The sequence below is a fragment of the Grampus griseus genome (genome assembly GCF_964374135.1).
Source record: "Grampus griseus genome assembly, chromosome: 4".
NCBI classification, from domain to species: domain Eukaryota; kingdom Metazoa; phylum Chordata; class Mammalia; order Artiodactyla; family Delphinidae; genus Grampus; species Grampus griseus.
The window spans coordinates 68,758,500-68,775,123 of record NC_138997.1 but is presented as its reverse complement, the minus strand read 5'-3'; the positions used below and the strand labels follow the sequence as shown (position 1 = coordinate 68,775,123).

Below are 16,624 nucleotides of genomic sequence, written 5' to 3'. Positions count from 1 at the left end.
GCAATTACACTCCAATAAAGATCTTAAAAAATAAATAAATAAAAAGTACAATTAGCAGTTATTAGGAAGAAGAGAAAAGTAACAATTTAGTAAATTTTTAAATCTATTATTGAAGAGTTTGAGGTAAAGGCTAATAAGGGGACCTTTTTATATTCTTTTTTTTTTGGCCACACTATGTGGCTTGTAGGATCTCAGTTCCCCAACCAGGGATTGGACGCAGGCCACAGTAGTGAAAGCCTGGAATCCTAACCACTATGCACCAGGGAACTCCCAAGGGATCTTTTTATAGTCTAATACAGAAAAACTGTTACTCTCAATGTTTCTTATAATTGAAAACATACAATAAAGGATGTAGGAATCAACGGTCATGAATTTTTATTGGTTTTCTTTATTGAAACTGCTTTTTTTTTTTTGTCTTTGTTTATGCTGTTAAGTATATTTCTTCTATTTCAGAAGCACTGTTATTGTTGCTTTTTATTTTATTTTTTTATTTATTTTTTTATGGGCTGCGCTGTGCAACTTGTGGGATCTTAGTTCTCCAACCTGGGGTTGAACCCAGGCCTTTGGCCGTAAAAGCACAGAGTCCTAACCACTGGACCACCAGGGAACTCGCAGCTGTTGCACTTTTATTCAGTGAACTGCACAGCTTAAAGCATTGTCTTATAATTATACAAATCAAGAGTCCATAAAAGAAAAATTTCGTGTTCAGTTGGGACACTACTTAGAATAAAATGAAAGTATTTTATTTTTTCACGCATCTCTTTACTTTGCACAAAGTCTCTTGAATTATCAAGTAATGTCACTGTGGACTTATAGTCTTGTATGAATTCTTATCAAAAATAAGGTCAGGGGATTAGGAAAGTTGCACTCTGGAAAGATTTTGTGGACTAAAATGTGTTTTGGCCTTCTTACCATCTCTGTTGCCTCTGATTAAGGAAAGATAAAAATCACAAACTTGTATTTAAATTATTTATATATGGAAAGCAAGTTCTTTACAAATACTTTATGACATAGAATAAGTTACCCCAAAATTTTGAATTTTAAAGTAGCTATTGAAAATAGAAGAGTTTAAAATGATTGCTGTGAATTAAAGGGTATTTTAAACAAACATCAAATATTTAAAGAAAATGAATATTTCTGAGGAATTTATCGTGCTCAAGAGAAAAAGGACTTCAGTTTATCTGAAAAAGTTCAAAATTTTTGTATTTAATTGTACTTCTGTACTTTTTTCTCAGGATGATGCTAATAATGATCCGCAGTGGTCTGAGGAACAGCTAATTGCTGCAAATTTTTGCTTTGCTGGACTTGTTATAGGCCAAACTGAAGTGGATATCATGAGTCATGCTACACAGGCTGTTTTTGAAATACTGGAGAAATCCTGGTTGCCCCAGAACTGTACACTGGTTGATATGAAGGTACAAATGAAATGGAGTTTTGAAAGTAAAGGTTATAACCGAGAAATGTCTTTAGTAGTAATTTTGAAAAACTCTTTGGTGATGTGCTATTTCTAGATTGAATTTGGTGTTGATGTAACCACCAAAGAAATTGTTCTTGCTGATGTTATTGATAATGATTCCTGGAGACTCTGGCCATCAGGAGATCGAAGCCAACAAAAAGACAAACAGGTAGGTAATGCTTCAGGTTTTCTTTAATCCTTTGCAAGATGAGGCTGGGATAGAGGAGAAAGGGAAGATGGGAGGAAAAGAAAAGTCAGTTATTGTTACTTATGATATGAACCTGAGTTGTTGATTGCTATTTATTTTTAAAGATAAATATCTCTTATGTTTCATATATCATGGAAAAAAGATAGGAGTGATACTTTACATTTATGAAGCAGATTTCTCATTTATTATTTTAATAGACTCTCACGCAGAGTAAGTATTATCCTTGTTTGGCTAATTGAAACCTAAGGCTCTAAGATGATAGATATCTTCACAGTTACAAGAGTTAGTGGCAGATCTGGAACTCGGGTCTTGCAGATCTTATCAGGCTCCATATCTGCTCTTTCCTATGAAAAACAAAATTAGGGCAAGACCCTCTCTATACTTAATATGTAAGAATTGTCAGGGCAGCTAATTGTAGTTGCTAGTGTAGTAACTCAAATGAAAATACAAGTATACATCACTATCTGAAGTTTCTCTAGTCTAATTCGGAAATCAATTTGTTGACTCACATTCATTTTCAGATATATCCTTTGCTATGCAAACTCTTCATAATCTGTACCCAAAACTCAGAAACCAAATAATTTCAGATAGGAAGAATATTACTAATGGAATACTTTACCCAGTCTTCTTTTCTATCAGAAAATTCTGGCTCTTTGAACTGACTTAGGTCTGGGAATTGGGTGAGAGGTAGTGAGTCTCTATAATGGTGGCTCACATCAGTCATCTCTGCTTACTAGATCTAGTTGCGGGTGTTTTTTGGGGGAAGGAGTAGGGGGAGTTCTTGCACATCTAGTAGTTGTATTCTAAACTTTCTATCTTATTTTCTAGTCGTATCGTGACCTCAAGGAAGTAACTCCTGAAGGGCTGCAGATGGTAAAGAAAAATTTTGAGTGGGTTGCAGAAAGAGTAGAGGTAAACCTTTTGTAATAAATCAGTATTGTATTGTATGTTTTTCTCCAAGAAAATCTTGCTTCAAAAAGAAAAAAAAAAATGAGAGGGTGCAGTGCTTTTCTTTTTTCCAGTGACTTTAAAGAAAGGAGCACCTTTAAAAAATGTACCAGCTAAACTATCCTCACTGGCATACTGGAACTCCCTGCTATGAAACTGGCCAGTCCTCATCTCCCAAATCCTGTTGGGGAAACCTGGAATCCTTTCCTCCCTGCCCCCTATAGGAGAAGCCTTACATTTCCTACCCACCTCTCCACTGCTACTCAGAGTTCTACTAGCAAGAGTTTAGAATTGGAACTCCATGTGACATTAAAATGTCACTCTAAAATTTATGGTATTATTATTAGTATAATTCCATGGAAATTGAATGGGGTTTATGGTTATCCAAGGGTAGTAACTACTTTTTAGAACATCATTTCCATAGGAACATGCATTTTGAATTCCAAGCAACTAACTTAAAAAGATTTATAATATGACTTCTATTATGGCTGATTATACCTTAAAACCCCCATTGAACAGAATGTACTAAAAATCTTCAATGACATATTTTATATTGTAGCTTCCTGAATATTAATTAAAAGGTTTGAGTATTTATCCTTGCTTTTTATTACAATAGTAAACAATTTATCTGATTAAAAATCTTACTCATTAGGTCTTAGTTATGAAGACCACTTTCCTTTATATAGAGAGGTTATTTTGAAAAATAAATCCTCTATCATTTTGTTCTGCTTGTCTGTCTTAAATTTGGTCTATTAAAGGAAATATTGTGGCAGGTTGTAATTTTACTATAAGCTATAGCTCTGTAAACTGACTATTCTTACAGTACTCATTCCTATATTTATTCATTTTTGTCTTTGCCTTCTTTTGCATATTCATGTTTTTCTTTTCCAGTTGCTTCTGAAACCAGAAAGTCAGTGCAGGGTTGTAGTACTGATGGGCTCAACCTCTGATCTTAGTCACTGTGAAAAAATTAAGAAGGCTTGCGGAAATTTTGGCATTCCCTGTGAACTTAGGGTAACATCTGCCCATAAAGGACCAGATGAAACTCTGAGGATTAAAGCTGAGTATGAAGGTAAATGTAGAATAACTGGAGCATTTCAGGAAGTTCTCCTGATTTTGCCCCAAATTTTATATTTAGACTAATAATGCTGAAAAATAGTTTCACCACATTCCAAGGGAAAAAATGTGATATTCTAGGCTTTCATGATGTTTACCTCCAAAAGTTTTAAGGTGCTCTAGGAGCTTATAAAACAGAATGGACCAGGGAGAAAGAACTGAAAATGCAAGCATGGGAGGAAAATGAAGACTAGAATTAGTCTTTATCTAATCCCCTCAAGCATCGTTTCTAATATGCTCCAACAGAAGATAGGCCCCACGTCAATTACAGAAGGAGGGCCTAGGGTTGAAGCAGCAGATCCTCTCAAGTATCTTTAAGGGTCAGCCTTTCCTGGGAGGCAGTCAAACATAAAATTAAGGAATAATTTCAGAATTTAGTATATAAAAGAAATGTCTTGATGGGATAGCATCTAAAATATGGAGCCCTGTAGATTGGAATGTTTCTCAACTGGAAAAAATATTGGTTGAGTATTCCTTCTGAAGGTAATTGCTATAGGAGCATATTTACTGAATTTTGGAGGGTTTTTTTTTTCAGGGGGTGGGTGGGAAGGTCTCAGACCTCTTTGATAAGCTAATAAAAGCCAGATCTCTTTCTCCAGAAAAATGCAAATGTAAAATTTTAGATTCTAAGTTAGGAATCACTGTTGTAGGAAACAAAGGAATAACTTATGAATTTATGAAAGAATAAAATATTTATGAGGTATGTTTAAAAATATTGAAGGGTCTTAAATATTTCAGTACTATGTTATTGAATTCAGTTCCTCAACTCTTATTTCAAGAAATGTCACTAAACACATATATGTGGAACCTAGAAAAATGGTACAGATGAACCGGTTTGCAGGGCAGAAATCGAGACACAGATGTAGAGAACAAACATATGGCCACCAAGGGGGGAAACCCGCCGGGGGTGGGGGTGGGGGTGTGATGAATTGGGCGATTGGGATTGACATGTATACACTGATGTATATAAAATTGATGACTAAATAAGGACCTGCTGTATAGAAAAAGATAAAATAGAAAAATTAAAAAAAAAGTGTCACTAAACCTCTAGTCTCTATTAATTGTATCTCCCATACCCTGTTGGTTGAAAGACACCAGGACAGATGCCGCTTCAGGTGGTGTCATTCTTTGCTTCAGCGAGCCAAATAGCAATAGTGGAAGGGGCCTTTGAACCATTCCCTCACTCACGCCCTGGTGTTATACCTCCTTTATACTACAGATCTCAAAGATGGCCAAACTTCTTCTTGCTACTTCATTACTTGATATACAGTAAGTGGCAGAGTGAACCTTATATTTTGAATATATATTTAATAATAGTGTCAATATAGTGCTTTTTCTGGAGACTACTGTTAAAGAACTCAAGGAGTTACTACACATGGACCCTTTTTTTTTTTTTAACCTATCTTTAAACCTCTTGAGTGCTTAGCCTAATTATAAACTTGTAATTTGCCTAGGGGATGGCATTCCTACTGTATTTGTGGCAGTGGCAGGCAGAAGCAATGGTTTAGGACCAGTGATGTCTGGTAACACAGCATATCCAGTTATCAGCTGTCCTCCCCTCACTCCAGACTGGGGAGCTCAGGATGTGTGGTCTTCTCTTCGATTACCCAGTGGTAAGATAATTGAATTTTTAAAAAACGTTTATTAAAAAGTTTCAACTATGCACTGTAATAGAGAGAATAACATTATGAAATCTCACATACCCATTACCCAGCTTCAGAAATTAACATCTTGTTGCATCTATAGCCCTCTCCTGCTGGATTATTTAAAGCAGATCTGAGAAATTATGGCATTTTATACTTCAATATTTACGTATGTCTTTCTAAATGATAAAGACTCTAGTTTTAAAATCATAATGATACCATATTCACACCTAAGGAAAATTAATGGTAATTTCTTAAAATCTAATTTCCAACTAATGTTCATTTTTCCAGTTGTCTCATTTGTTTTTACAGTTTATTCAAATTAAGATCCAACATAGCCCTTATATTGCATTCAGTTGATATATCTCTAAAGTCTCTTTTTTAGTTGTTCTGTTTTTGTTTTTTGGGGGGTTTTTTTGCGGTACGCGGGCCTCTTACTGTTGTGGCCTCTCCCGTTGCGGAGCACAGGCTCCGGACGCGCAGGCTCAGTGGCCATGGCTCACGGGCCCAGCCGCTCCGCGGCATGTGGATCCTTCCGGACCGGGGCACAAAGCCGTGTCCCCTGCATCGGCAGGCGGCCTCCCAACCACTGCGCCACCAGGGAAGCCCTAAAGTCTCTTTTAATCTTCTTTTTTTTTCTTCCTCTTTCATTTCTCCTATAGAATTTTCCGCATTCTGGACTTAGCTGATTACATTCCTGGGTGTTCTTTAACATGCTCTTCCATCCCCTATTTTCTGTAAAGTGGTGGTAAAATCTGTAGTTAGATCAAGTTCATATTTGGTTTTGGGTTTTGTTTTTTTCCCCACCCAAGAATACATCATTCATGGTATTTTGTTGTTTGTTTTGTTTTGTTTTTTGTAAATGTGATTGTTACTTCTGTAGAGGAAATAAAATATTTAAAACTTAGGTATTAGAATAATTAAAACCAAGGAAGTTTCATCAGTTGGCTGGCTGAGCAGGATCTCATAAAATAACAATATTGTTGTGTGCTCATCATGGTCCAAGATAATGATCTGATCTATAAGGCCTGAGTGTCAGTACTGTTTCAGTAAGAGTCGATTTGCTTATCACTTAATATACCTCATATTTTTCTCACAGTCGTGTAAGTGTAAATCCGCTCTTGATACGTGTTAAGTAAGTGTGCCCTCTGACATGTTCCCATATGGACTGGCTTCTCTCTAGGCCTGCTGCACTGCTCGTCTTAGGATCTCTCTCTACAGCATCCTGGTCATTCATTTTGCCTTTCTCTAGTCTTGGATCTCCTGTTTCCTAGGTCCCATATCTTTACCTTCTTGGTTTACTTTTTGTTGGAGAGCATTCTAGTGAACTTTCTGAGGAAAGGGTACAGAAGATAAACTTTTTGAGACCTTGTATACCTAAAACGTTTTTATTGCAGCTCAGTCTGATTTGATAATTTAGGAATAGAATTCGAGGTTGAAAACTATTTTCTGTCAGAATTTTTTCTTTTTTAAATTTATTTATTTTATTTATTTTTGGCTGCATTGGGTCTTTGTTGCTGCTTGTAGGCTTTCTCTAGTTGCAGTGAGCAGGGACTACGCTTCGTTGCAGTGTGTGGGCTTCTCATTGCGGTGGCTTCTCTTGTTGCGGAGCTTGGGCTGCAGGCGTGCGGGCTTCAGTAGTTGTGGTGGGCAGGCTCAGTAGTTGTGGCTTGCAGGCTTTAGAGCGCAGGCTCAGTAGTTCTGGTGCATGAGCTTAGTTGCTCCGTGGCATGTGGGATCTTCCCGGACCAGGGCTCGAACCTGTGTTCCCTGCATTGGCAGGCAGGAACCACTGTGCTATCAGGGAAGCCCTGTCAGAATTTTGAGGTTATTACTCTGCTGTCTTCTAGCTTCCAGAGTTATTGAGAACTCCAGGGCCCTTCCACCATTCTGGTTCTAGGTCATTTATGAATTTTGTTTCTTTCTGGAAACTTCTTGGATCTTTTATCAATCCATTATTCTTAAATTTCACGAAGATGCGTCTTGGTGAGTCTGTTTTCTTCTTGGGCTTGTAGTGGGCTCTTTTAATCTGGAACTTTGATTCTTTAGTCCTGGGAAATTTTCTTGAATTACTTAATAATTTCCTTCCGCCTCCATTTTCTTTCTTCTTTCATTTTTGGATTTACTTTTCACCGCCTTGATTTCTATTTTGTTTTCTTATTCTTTCTTTTTTTAATATTTATTTTATTTTTGGCTGTGCTGGGTCTTAGTTGTGGCATGCAGACTTCGTAGTTGCAGCACGCAGGAACTTCATTGTGACATGTGGACTCTAGTTGCAGCATGCATGTGGGATCTAGTTCCCCAACCAGGAATCGAACCCGGGCCCCCTGCATTGGGAGCATGGAGTCTTACCCACTGCACCACCAGGGAAGTCCCTGTTTTCTTATTCTTGTTGCCATACTTTCTGGAAGATCTCTTCAACTTTACATTTCAACCCATCTTTTACATTTCAACCCATCTATTGAGCTTTTCATTTTGAATGTGGTATTTTGAATTTCTTACAGCTCTTTTTTGTTCTCTGGTCTCCCCCTACCACCTCCCCAAACATCCTTTTCTTGTTTAATCTTTGCAATAACCTCCTTTATCTCTCTGAGCTTATTATTGTTCCTTTCATATTAGTTCCTTTCCATAGCTGTTTGCTAATAAGCCTTGGCTGTTTTCTCTTGTTTAAGAATGGCACTGTAAAAACCAATTGGAGGGAGTTCCCTGGTGATCCAGTGGCTAAGACTTCACGCTCCCAATGCAGGGGGCACGGGTTCCATCCCTGGTCAGGGAACTAGATCCCACATGCATGCCGCAACTAAAAGATCCCACATCCTGCAGTGAAGATCCTGTGTGCTGTAACTAAGACCTGGTACAGCCAAATAAATAAATATAATTTTTTTTAAGTGTCATAAAAAACCAATTGGAAGCTCTGCAAGTGGGTAGGGCTTGTCAAAAGTGGCCTCCACTGTGAGTGATCTTGTAGGGTCATTCTTTGAATAACCCCTCACATCAGTGTCTTTGATCTTTTCTCATGTGTTGGCCAGAATTACCCAGAGAACATTTTTAGTCTCAGTCTCCTGCCTGAGTTTGTTAACATGTGCAAACTTAATCCCATGTTTTCACTGTGGCATTCCTTACTTCACCTGTGCCCGGTTGGCACAGAAGTCTGGACTAAAGTCTGTTTTGCCTCCAGAAGAATTTAAAACTCTGCCATGGTGCAGAAGGGGCCATTGTTCAGGTACATAGAGTGGGGAGGAGGATCTGATGGCCTTACTTCTTCTTGACTTTCACTCAGTCTTCTTCTTTTTAGCCCCATTTTCAACCTGATTCCTCCCCTAAAAGGTATCTGGTGTCACCAGTTCCTCAACCTTTGAGTGGGTTCTGTAATGTCAGGCTGCTTCTCATCTTTCCCTGCTTCTAGTTAGGATTAAATTTTCTTGGTCTGCTAAGTTAGTTAGTACTCCCTTTGCCAAAATGTTATTGCTGTTATCTCTTTGTTTGTGTATGTTTATTTTCTTTATTCCCTTTACTGTTGTTTTTATAGGTTTCAGAGATACATACATCTTGTGACTAATCTATCTTTAGCTAGACTGATCTGATTATATCAACTTCCCAAGTTAAAAATCTATAACTATAGATGAAACTATACCCAAATTTATGCCAGAGGAATAGTATAGATATTATTATCCATGGAGCTTAGAAAAAGGAATTTTGAGCAAATATGTGGCAGTTTTTACCTAGTAATATCCAGGGAGAGACAGAACCTAGAATATTTTTAGATTCTGATCATTAGAATTGGGGAGAATCTTTTGAGGAGTGTTTTCACAGTGGCCTGTGTAAGATCCTGAAAACTTCGTTCCTCTTGCTTTTATGGCATGCTCACCAGGTAACTTAATTTTTTGCTAATTAGGTTTTCTTGACATCAGAAAGTGAGTCATGGGCAGTAGGCACAGGTACTTCAGTTGTTAGAGTGGAATGCTCTACCTAGTTTATTACTACTACTACTACTACTACTAATGGTTGACATTCATTGAGTATTTACTATGTGTCAGGCACTGCTCCAAGCACTTTATCTGTATTAACTCACTGAATCCTCACATAAGGTAGCTACTAGTTATCATCCCCATGTTACAGATAAGGACACTAAAATTAATTTGGCTGATGTTGGTTATGTAGTAAGTAGCAGAGCTGTGTAAATTGATTTATTAATACAAATTAAATCTTGTGATTTATATTTTAGTCTGTTCTTATTGGGGATAGTGAGAGTCAAAGAGCCTGATGAATTCCAAGAGTATTTAGGGAAATTGGATCTTTTGGATCTATAACCTATTTAGTCCTTGACTCTAATGACACAGACATAATAGTACCACCTCGAGAAACTGCCTGAGCAAACCTGTGGTCCCCGAGGAAGTTACTTTCTAGTCTACTGTCTTTTAGATCTTATTACTATTGAATTTATTTATAATATTTCTTAAAATTATTTTATGGATTTGACTTTTCCACTGCTTAAAAATGTTAGAATAATTCAAGTGCAAAAACAAAAGGAATAACTAGAAAATTACCAAAATAATTAACATACCTCAGGTTTGTCTAAGAACAGATGATTCTACCTCATTCCTTGTTTTATTTCTGTTGTGTTTCACCAGTGATTTAAAGGGATAATGTATGTGAAAAGAACTTTGAAAAAAGGTAAATTTCTTTGCAAGTGGATTCAGTGAGAAGAGTGATAGTTGTATATAAAATATCTGTTCCTGGCTGATAAATATTACTTATCATCTTATAATCACTTTATCACTCTAAAGAGTAAAGATGGAAACTCCTTCTACAGATCTTACTTCAGACAAGGATAATATTGTAGCTGTATTGTCTGTGGCTAACAGGGCTTCTGAGAGTATAAAATAGTTGGGTAAGTGGTATTTTCATTATTAATTTACAGCTCAATTTTCTGTCTTTTCTTTTATGAATAGGTCTTGGCTGTTCAACCATACTTTCTCCAGAAGGATCAGCTCAGTTTGCTGCTCAGATATTTGGATTAAACAACCATTTGATTTGGGCCAAACTGCGAGCAAGTGTATTGAACACCTGGATTTCCTTGAAGCAGGCTGACAAGAAAATCAGAGAGGGCAATTTATAAGAAAGAACATCATTGCATTGTTTAGGAGAAAAACTATAAATTTCTAGTTTAGCTGCAGAAAAAAGAAATCAAGCAAGATGAAAAGATTTTAAATCAATCAGAGAAAACAAAATTTAAAAGTGAATGAATGCCTCTCTAGATTCATGAATTAGTAGAATAAATGTACATATTTATTAGTATTTCTTTATAAGTAGTGAAATTAGTATACATTTAAAATTAATCTCTTACCCACATATGGTCAGTTAGGTAGGCAGTATAATTAAATATATTTCTTAAATGATAATAATGTTCTATTATAGAGCTCTAAAGTTACTACTTCCTACATCTGAGTCCGTAAGTTTTAGAAACTTAAAATGGTTGTATCTTAGGGTGGTTAAGAGCAATATAGTCCTCTTTCACATTATGATCTTTACAAAACTCTAGGGCATGGTTTTTTATTTGCAGTCAGTATGTCAGAAAATGATGTTGTATTTATCTCTAGCTATAGCTAGAGATGATGTTTGGGTTTGATATTGCCTTTTTTAAGAAAAGCTGAGATTGACTCTGGGGGTAAGAAAGACATGAATTAAGATGAAGGGGCACTGTGGAAACCATGGAGAGACTTCTGAGAACTTCTCTGTTAAGTGTCAGGGCAATTTCCCATGGAAAAGAAATAGAGTCACCTTTGCCATTGCAAATGAGTTAGTAAATCTTACTTGGCTCTGTAGGTCATAAAATTCTTTTAATTCTGATAACACATATTTTAGCCAGACTAACAATCCCCAACCTACCATCATTTTCAAAAATTGGAATCTCCCAGTTAATACCCATAACTAGTTTCTTTCTTGTAATAGTATTAAGTCTAGTATACCCAGCAAAATGCACTTCTAAAGGAGCAGTTGTTACTGAGAGGTATGATAGTTCATCATGAGTCTATAAACCATATTTGGAAATATCAGTGTTACATTACGCAGCCTTGAGGATTTTATAGATCATGAAACTTTAATCCAGGTGTCTATGAACCCCTTAAGCTTACATGTAAAATTTTATGTATATGTTCACTTCTATGAGAAGGGGGCAATCAGTTTTTACCCAAAAGATGTGTCCCCCCCCCCAAAATGTTAAGAATCTCTGCTATGAAATCTTGACAAATCAAGATGAAATCTTGACACTGGCCTACCCAGTCTATGCTTTTTCACTTCCCTCTCAACTGTTAGCAAGCTGGCATCTCATCACTGCCTTCACCTGATCTCTGTGCGGTATGACTGACCTAACTTCCTTTCTTGGGCTATACACCAAGTTGTTCCAACCTCAATCTTAATCATTCCTCATATTTTACTCTTTCCCTTAAGTATTGATGTTTCCTACTATTGAGTTCATTGTTTACAAATAATGGTAGGATAATTTTAATTCTTTACAGTGAATGTCTGTAGACTTGTATTTTCAGCTGTCCATTTCTGTCTGAATGGTCTAAACTTAACTCATCTTCCACCAAGCCTATATCTGGCTGCACTCACTGTCCCAAATTAATTTTATCCTTGATGTTTTTCTCTGACCTTTCATTTCTAACTCATCACCAGGTCTTGAATTTACCCTGTTTACCCATCCACTGTACATAAACCTCAAGCAAGGGTCAAATTCTGTATTAGCCTGATCTAGGTCTTTTTTTTGGGGGGGGGGTACGCGGACCTCTCACTGTTGTGGCCTCTCCTGTTGCGGAGCACAGGCTCCGGACGCGGAGGCTCAGCGGCCATGGCTCGTGGGCCCAGCCACTCTGCAGCATGTGGGATCTTCCCGGACCGGGGCACGAACCCGTGTCCCCTGCATCGGCAGGCGGACTCTCAACCACTGCGCCACCAGGGAAGCCCTAGGTCTTCCTTCTTAACCCAACCTTTTTGAGGTTGATTGTCCAAGGACTTACAACAAAAACTCTTAAATAAATTTCTTTTGCAACATAGACTCCTTTGAAAATATGAATGCTGTTGACCCTCTCCCTAGAAAATTGCACAGTATGTTTACTAACAGGTTCCATTTGTTCCTGGGTTCCTTGAAGCCTATCCATAGTCTGTAGGTTAAGAATTGCTGTTGTAACCCATCAAGGGAACTTGCTTTCCTCTTTTTCAGACTGTTGCATATCTGTACGTTTAGTTCTTAGAATGTTCTCATTTGTCATTAAAATCTACTTGTTAAGTTACTAGAGCTTCATCTTCGCTTTCTCCATGAAACCTTCCCTGATAAACCTTCCAGCTACAGTGGCTACAAATACTTTCTCTGTTGGATTGTAAGCTCCCAAAGAGGAGAAAATGTAATTCTACAGTTTATTTCCCTTACATTGTCTTATGCTCTGATGTGCTAATGTCTGTTAGAAATGGGGGAATTATAAAAATCATGTACTGCTTTATTTTCTAAAGTTAGATCACAAGAACAATTAAAAAGATTCAATTTTAACATCTTTGAACTTGGGCTTCATAGTCTCTGAATAGTCATTGGCTGCTATTTCAACTCTTCTGTCCCTACCTAGCAAAAGCTCCACCTGTTTCTGTGCAGTACATAAAAATTTCAAACACTGATTGAGACTCATAGATAGGACTGACCTTTATCAATGGTCATTATTAGTTTCTTAATAGAGTACATATAACCCTCAGTAGTATAGTTCATCAATGCTAGAGTAAATACTTTTTGAAAGTATTTTAACTGTTATAAAAAGTAATTTACACAAACCTACCTGGTTTGCCATCTTTGGGTGTTTATACTTTCTGTGGGCTTATAGTTAAATAGAGGAAGAAAAATTGTGTCCGAATAACGCTGTACTTAAACTTTGTATCTTAAAGCCACACTTAGAATTGCTTTAATGCCTCCTGAAATTTAAAACAAAGCAGCCAAATAAAAGGCAAGGATAAGCTCTTGTGTGAAGCTTTATTCATTCATCCATGTGTGAAATACATGTTTTGCCTTATTTTATTCTAGGCCCTAGGAAAGCAACACTGAACAGAGACAAGGCCCTCGCCCTCACAAAATTTACATTTTATTGGGGATAACAAACCATAAAAGATAAATCAGATAGATTCAGGGAAGTATAAGTGCACATGAAGAACAGCCAAGGTGAGAGGACAGTGATGGGGTAAGAGGAAGGTTTTTAAGGAGAGCAGGGCAATGATGTAAAAGAGGAAGCCATGCAAAGATATGGGGAAATAGTTTCCCAGACTAAAAGAACAGAAAGTAAAATAGCTTTGCCTTTTTGAGGACCTGCAAACATGCTAATATTGCTGGAGCTCTGTGAGCAAGGGTAAGAGTGGAAGGAGATATTGATGTAAGCAAAGGCTAGATAACTTAGGGCCTACAGACCACACTGAAGTGTGTCAGGAAAAACCATTGGTAAGTTTGAGCAGGGGCTGACATGATGTATTCAACAGGTTTTAAAGTATTCTCTGGCTGTTGTGTGGATTAGAGGAGAAGCAAGGAGATTAGTTAAGAAGCTACTGTAGTCCAGTTGAGAGAAGATGTGACCTTCAACAAGTTACGTAAATTTTTTGTGCCTCAATTTCCTTGTGTGTAAAGTGGGACTAATACTACCCACCTCAGGGTGATTGAGAGTTAAATGAGTCAATATATGTAAAGTATATCCTAGCACATGAATGCATTATGTAAAAATCTATTTGGCTGACTGTATAGAATGAGTAGAGTTGATTCCATGAAAATTACCTTGAATTTGATATTCCCTTCAGCTGATTTAATTTCTAAAAACAGGAAAAAAGGGCAGAGTCAGCATAATGTGACTTAAATAAAACATGACAGGCCATAGAACATCCACAATTTCTCCCTGCCATCTTCAGCCCAGCAGTCCTTGGAAAGCCAGTGGAAACGCTTACTTTTAATGGTGCCTTTTGCATTTAACTCCTCACAACCTCAAATACTTGGGGTGGGGTTGTTAACCCAGCACTGTGGTACAGTGAAAATAGCAGTAGAATGGGAATGAAAAGATTTCCTTGGGCACGTTTCTCTTTGAGCTTCAGTAACTCCTTGCACTCTGTCCTCAATCCCTCTTACCTTTCCTTACTTTTCTTCGTAGAATTTATTACCACCAAACATGGTATATATTTATTTATTGCCTCTCTCTCCCAACTAGAAAATACATTCCATGAGTACACTAGGTTGTCTTTTTGTTGTTAATTGTATCCCAAGCAACTAGTACTGATATAATGCCTGACATTGGCATTTAGAAGGCACTCAATAAATATTTGTGTAATGAATATATGTACAAATTCCCATAGGTATGGCAACATGGAACCATACATAACTAAATATTAGAGGAGTATAACATGCAAGGGGAGTAGACAGTAACAAAATATCATAAAGGACCTTACATGCTAGGCTTTGTAGTTTGGATTTCATCCGGAGGATAGAAGAGTGACATCAGGTATATGCTTTAAAACATCACTCTGGGGCTTCCCTGGTGGAGCACTGGCTAAGAATCCACCTGCCAATGCAGGGGACACGGGTTCGATCTCTGGTCCGGGAAAATCCCACATGCTGCGGAGCAACTAAGCCCGTGAGCCACAACTGCTGAGCCGGCGTGCCGCAACTACTGAAGCCCATGCGCCTAGAGCCCGTGCTCCGCAACAAGAAAAGTCACCGCAATGAGAAGCCCATGCACCGCAACAAAGAGCAGCCCCCACTCGCTGCAACTAGAGAAAGCCTGTGCGCAGCAACAAAGACCCAATGCAGCCTAAAATAAATAAATTTATTTTTTAAAAAAATCACTCTGGTTTGGAAGACTCCTGTTTCAAAAGGGGCAAATTAAATCCATACATTTATATCTTGTTTGCCACAAAACCCCATTAAAAATGACAGAAGAAACAGAAACACAGGAATCCACAGCAGAAGAATTCTGAGGAAATTTCTAGAAGCTACAAAGTATATGAGATCAGACTGATACAGAAACCAAAACTGTGAATCCTTACATAAAGTCAATATTCTGAAAAGAGAGAAATGCACTACTAAGGCAGTGGTTCTTAGCTTTTGGAGGAGGAGAGGGGAGTTAGTATAAACACCTTTGGAGAATCAAATGGAAGCTACAAAATCTTTCCTCAGAAAAATTCTAATAAAATTTTGCGTATACCAAATGTCTTCCCGAACTCCTTTAAACCCTCTGAAATCCAAGCATAATTAGCTTGAAATACATGACAGTTCCACAGCTAGTAGAAGTCCACAGCCCTTCTCATGATTTTTACTAATTCACAGAGATTATAACCTCCTGAGCTAGAGCTCACTGGATCATTACTGCTGTTTCTGCATTGTACATATTAACCAGACATGAAATGTGCCAGGCACCATAGGATATAGCCATGAGCTGGACATAGTTTCTGCTCACAAGGAACTCACAGATTAAGGGAGAAAGAAGCAAACACTCAGTTAAAAAGTTGAGTACCAACTATATGCCAGGGAGTGTGCTAGATCCTAGGGATGCTACAGTGAGCAAGGCAAATATAGTCCTTGGCCTCATGGAAATTACAGTACATCTGGAGAGAGACAGGCCTTAAACGATGAGCAGTGCTCAGAAGTAGAGAGCTCCATAAGACAGTGTAATGGGGAACCTTGCAGTGTCTGCAAAGTCAAAGAGGTAACTTTTAACCTGGAACCAGAAGGATACAGAAATATTGAAGGATGAAAAGGAATTAGCTAGTTTGCTGAGAAAGAGAGGAGGGGGGAAGAGGCAGGAACTGGTAGGATCGTGACCAGAAATGAGCCTGCAGTAGGCGTTCAATAAAATGTCCTGTCGTTCTCATCAAGAATACTCGGTAGGTACTCGGTTTGGACAAGCACATCTTGATATTTAAGGTCTTACAAAAACTCTAAATCCCCTATGTCTCTGTGTTACTTGAGTGCTTACTATGACAGGGTGCAGGAAGTATCGTTTATCCCTAGAACAATTATATATTATCCCTATTTTACAGCCGGGAAAACTGGGACTCTGATAACACGTTCACAAGTCAGACATCTAGAGCGTCTGAACCTGGGTATTCTCACACCAAAACACATCACCCTTCCAGCCTTATTCCCAACTGCTCCTGAAATGCAGCCCAAAGGGTAGCCAGGGGGTTTTCACCAAACGTGCTTTGCACTTGGAGATTCTTTTCTTCTTCTTTGCCTTTCCT

General features: G+C 37.9%; 1 protein-coding gene across 3 annotated transcripts in view; it reads left to right on the top strand.

The window, feature by feature from the left end:
* The window catches only part of PAICS (phosphoribosylaminoimidazole carboxylase and phosphoribosylaminoimidazolesuccinocarboxamide synthase), a gene marked incomplete at its 5' end in the record, with an annotated part of 53,226 nt that extends 37,926 nt beyond the window's left edge, over positions 1-15,300 (top strand). For 2 of the 3 annotated variants that reach the window (XM_082652832.1, XM_082652831.1), the window contains 6 exons: positions 1,236-1,415; positions 1,512-1,625; positions 2,493-2,576; positions 3,504-3,684; positions 5,183-5,341; positions 10,324-15,300. In XM_082652832.1, coding sequence (XP_082508958.1) covers positions 1,236-1,415; positions 1,512-1,625; positions 2,493-2,576; positions 3,504-3,684; positions 5,183-5,341; positions 10,324-10,490 — 885 coding nt within the window. In that variant the 3' untranslated portion in view covers positions 10,491-15,300. The remainder of the gene's footprint in view (positions 1-1,235; positions 1,416-1,511; positions 1,626-2,492; positions 2,577-3,503; positions 3,685-5,182; positions 5,342-10,323) is intronic. The other variant, XM_082652833.1, reaches the window with a different exon arrangement.
* Between the last annotated feature and the right edge of the window lie 1,324 nt (positions 15,301-16,624).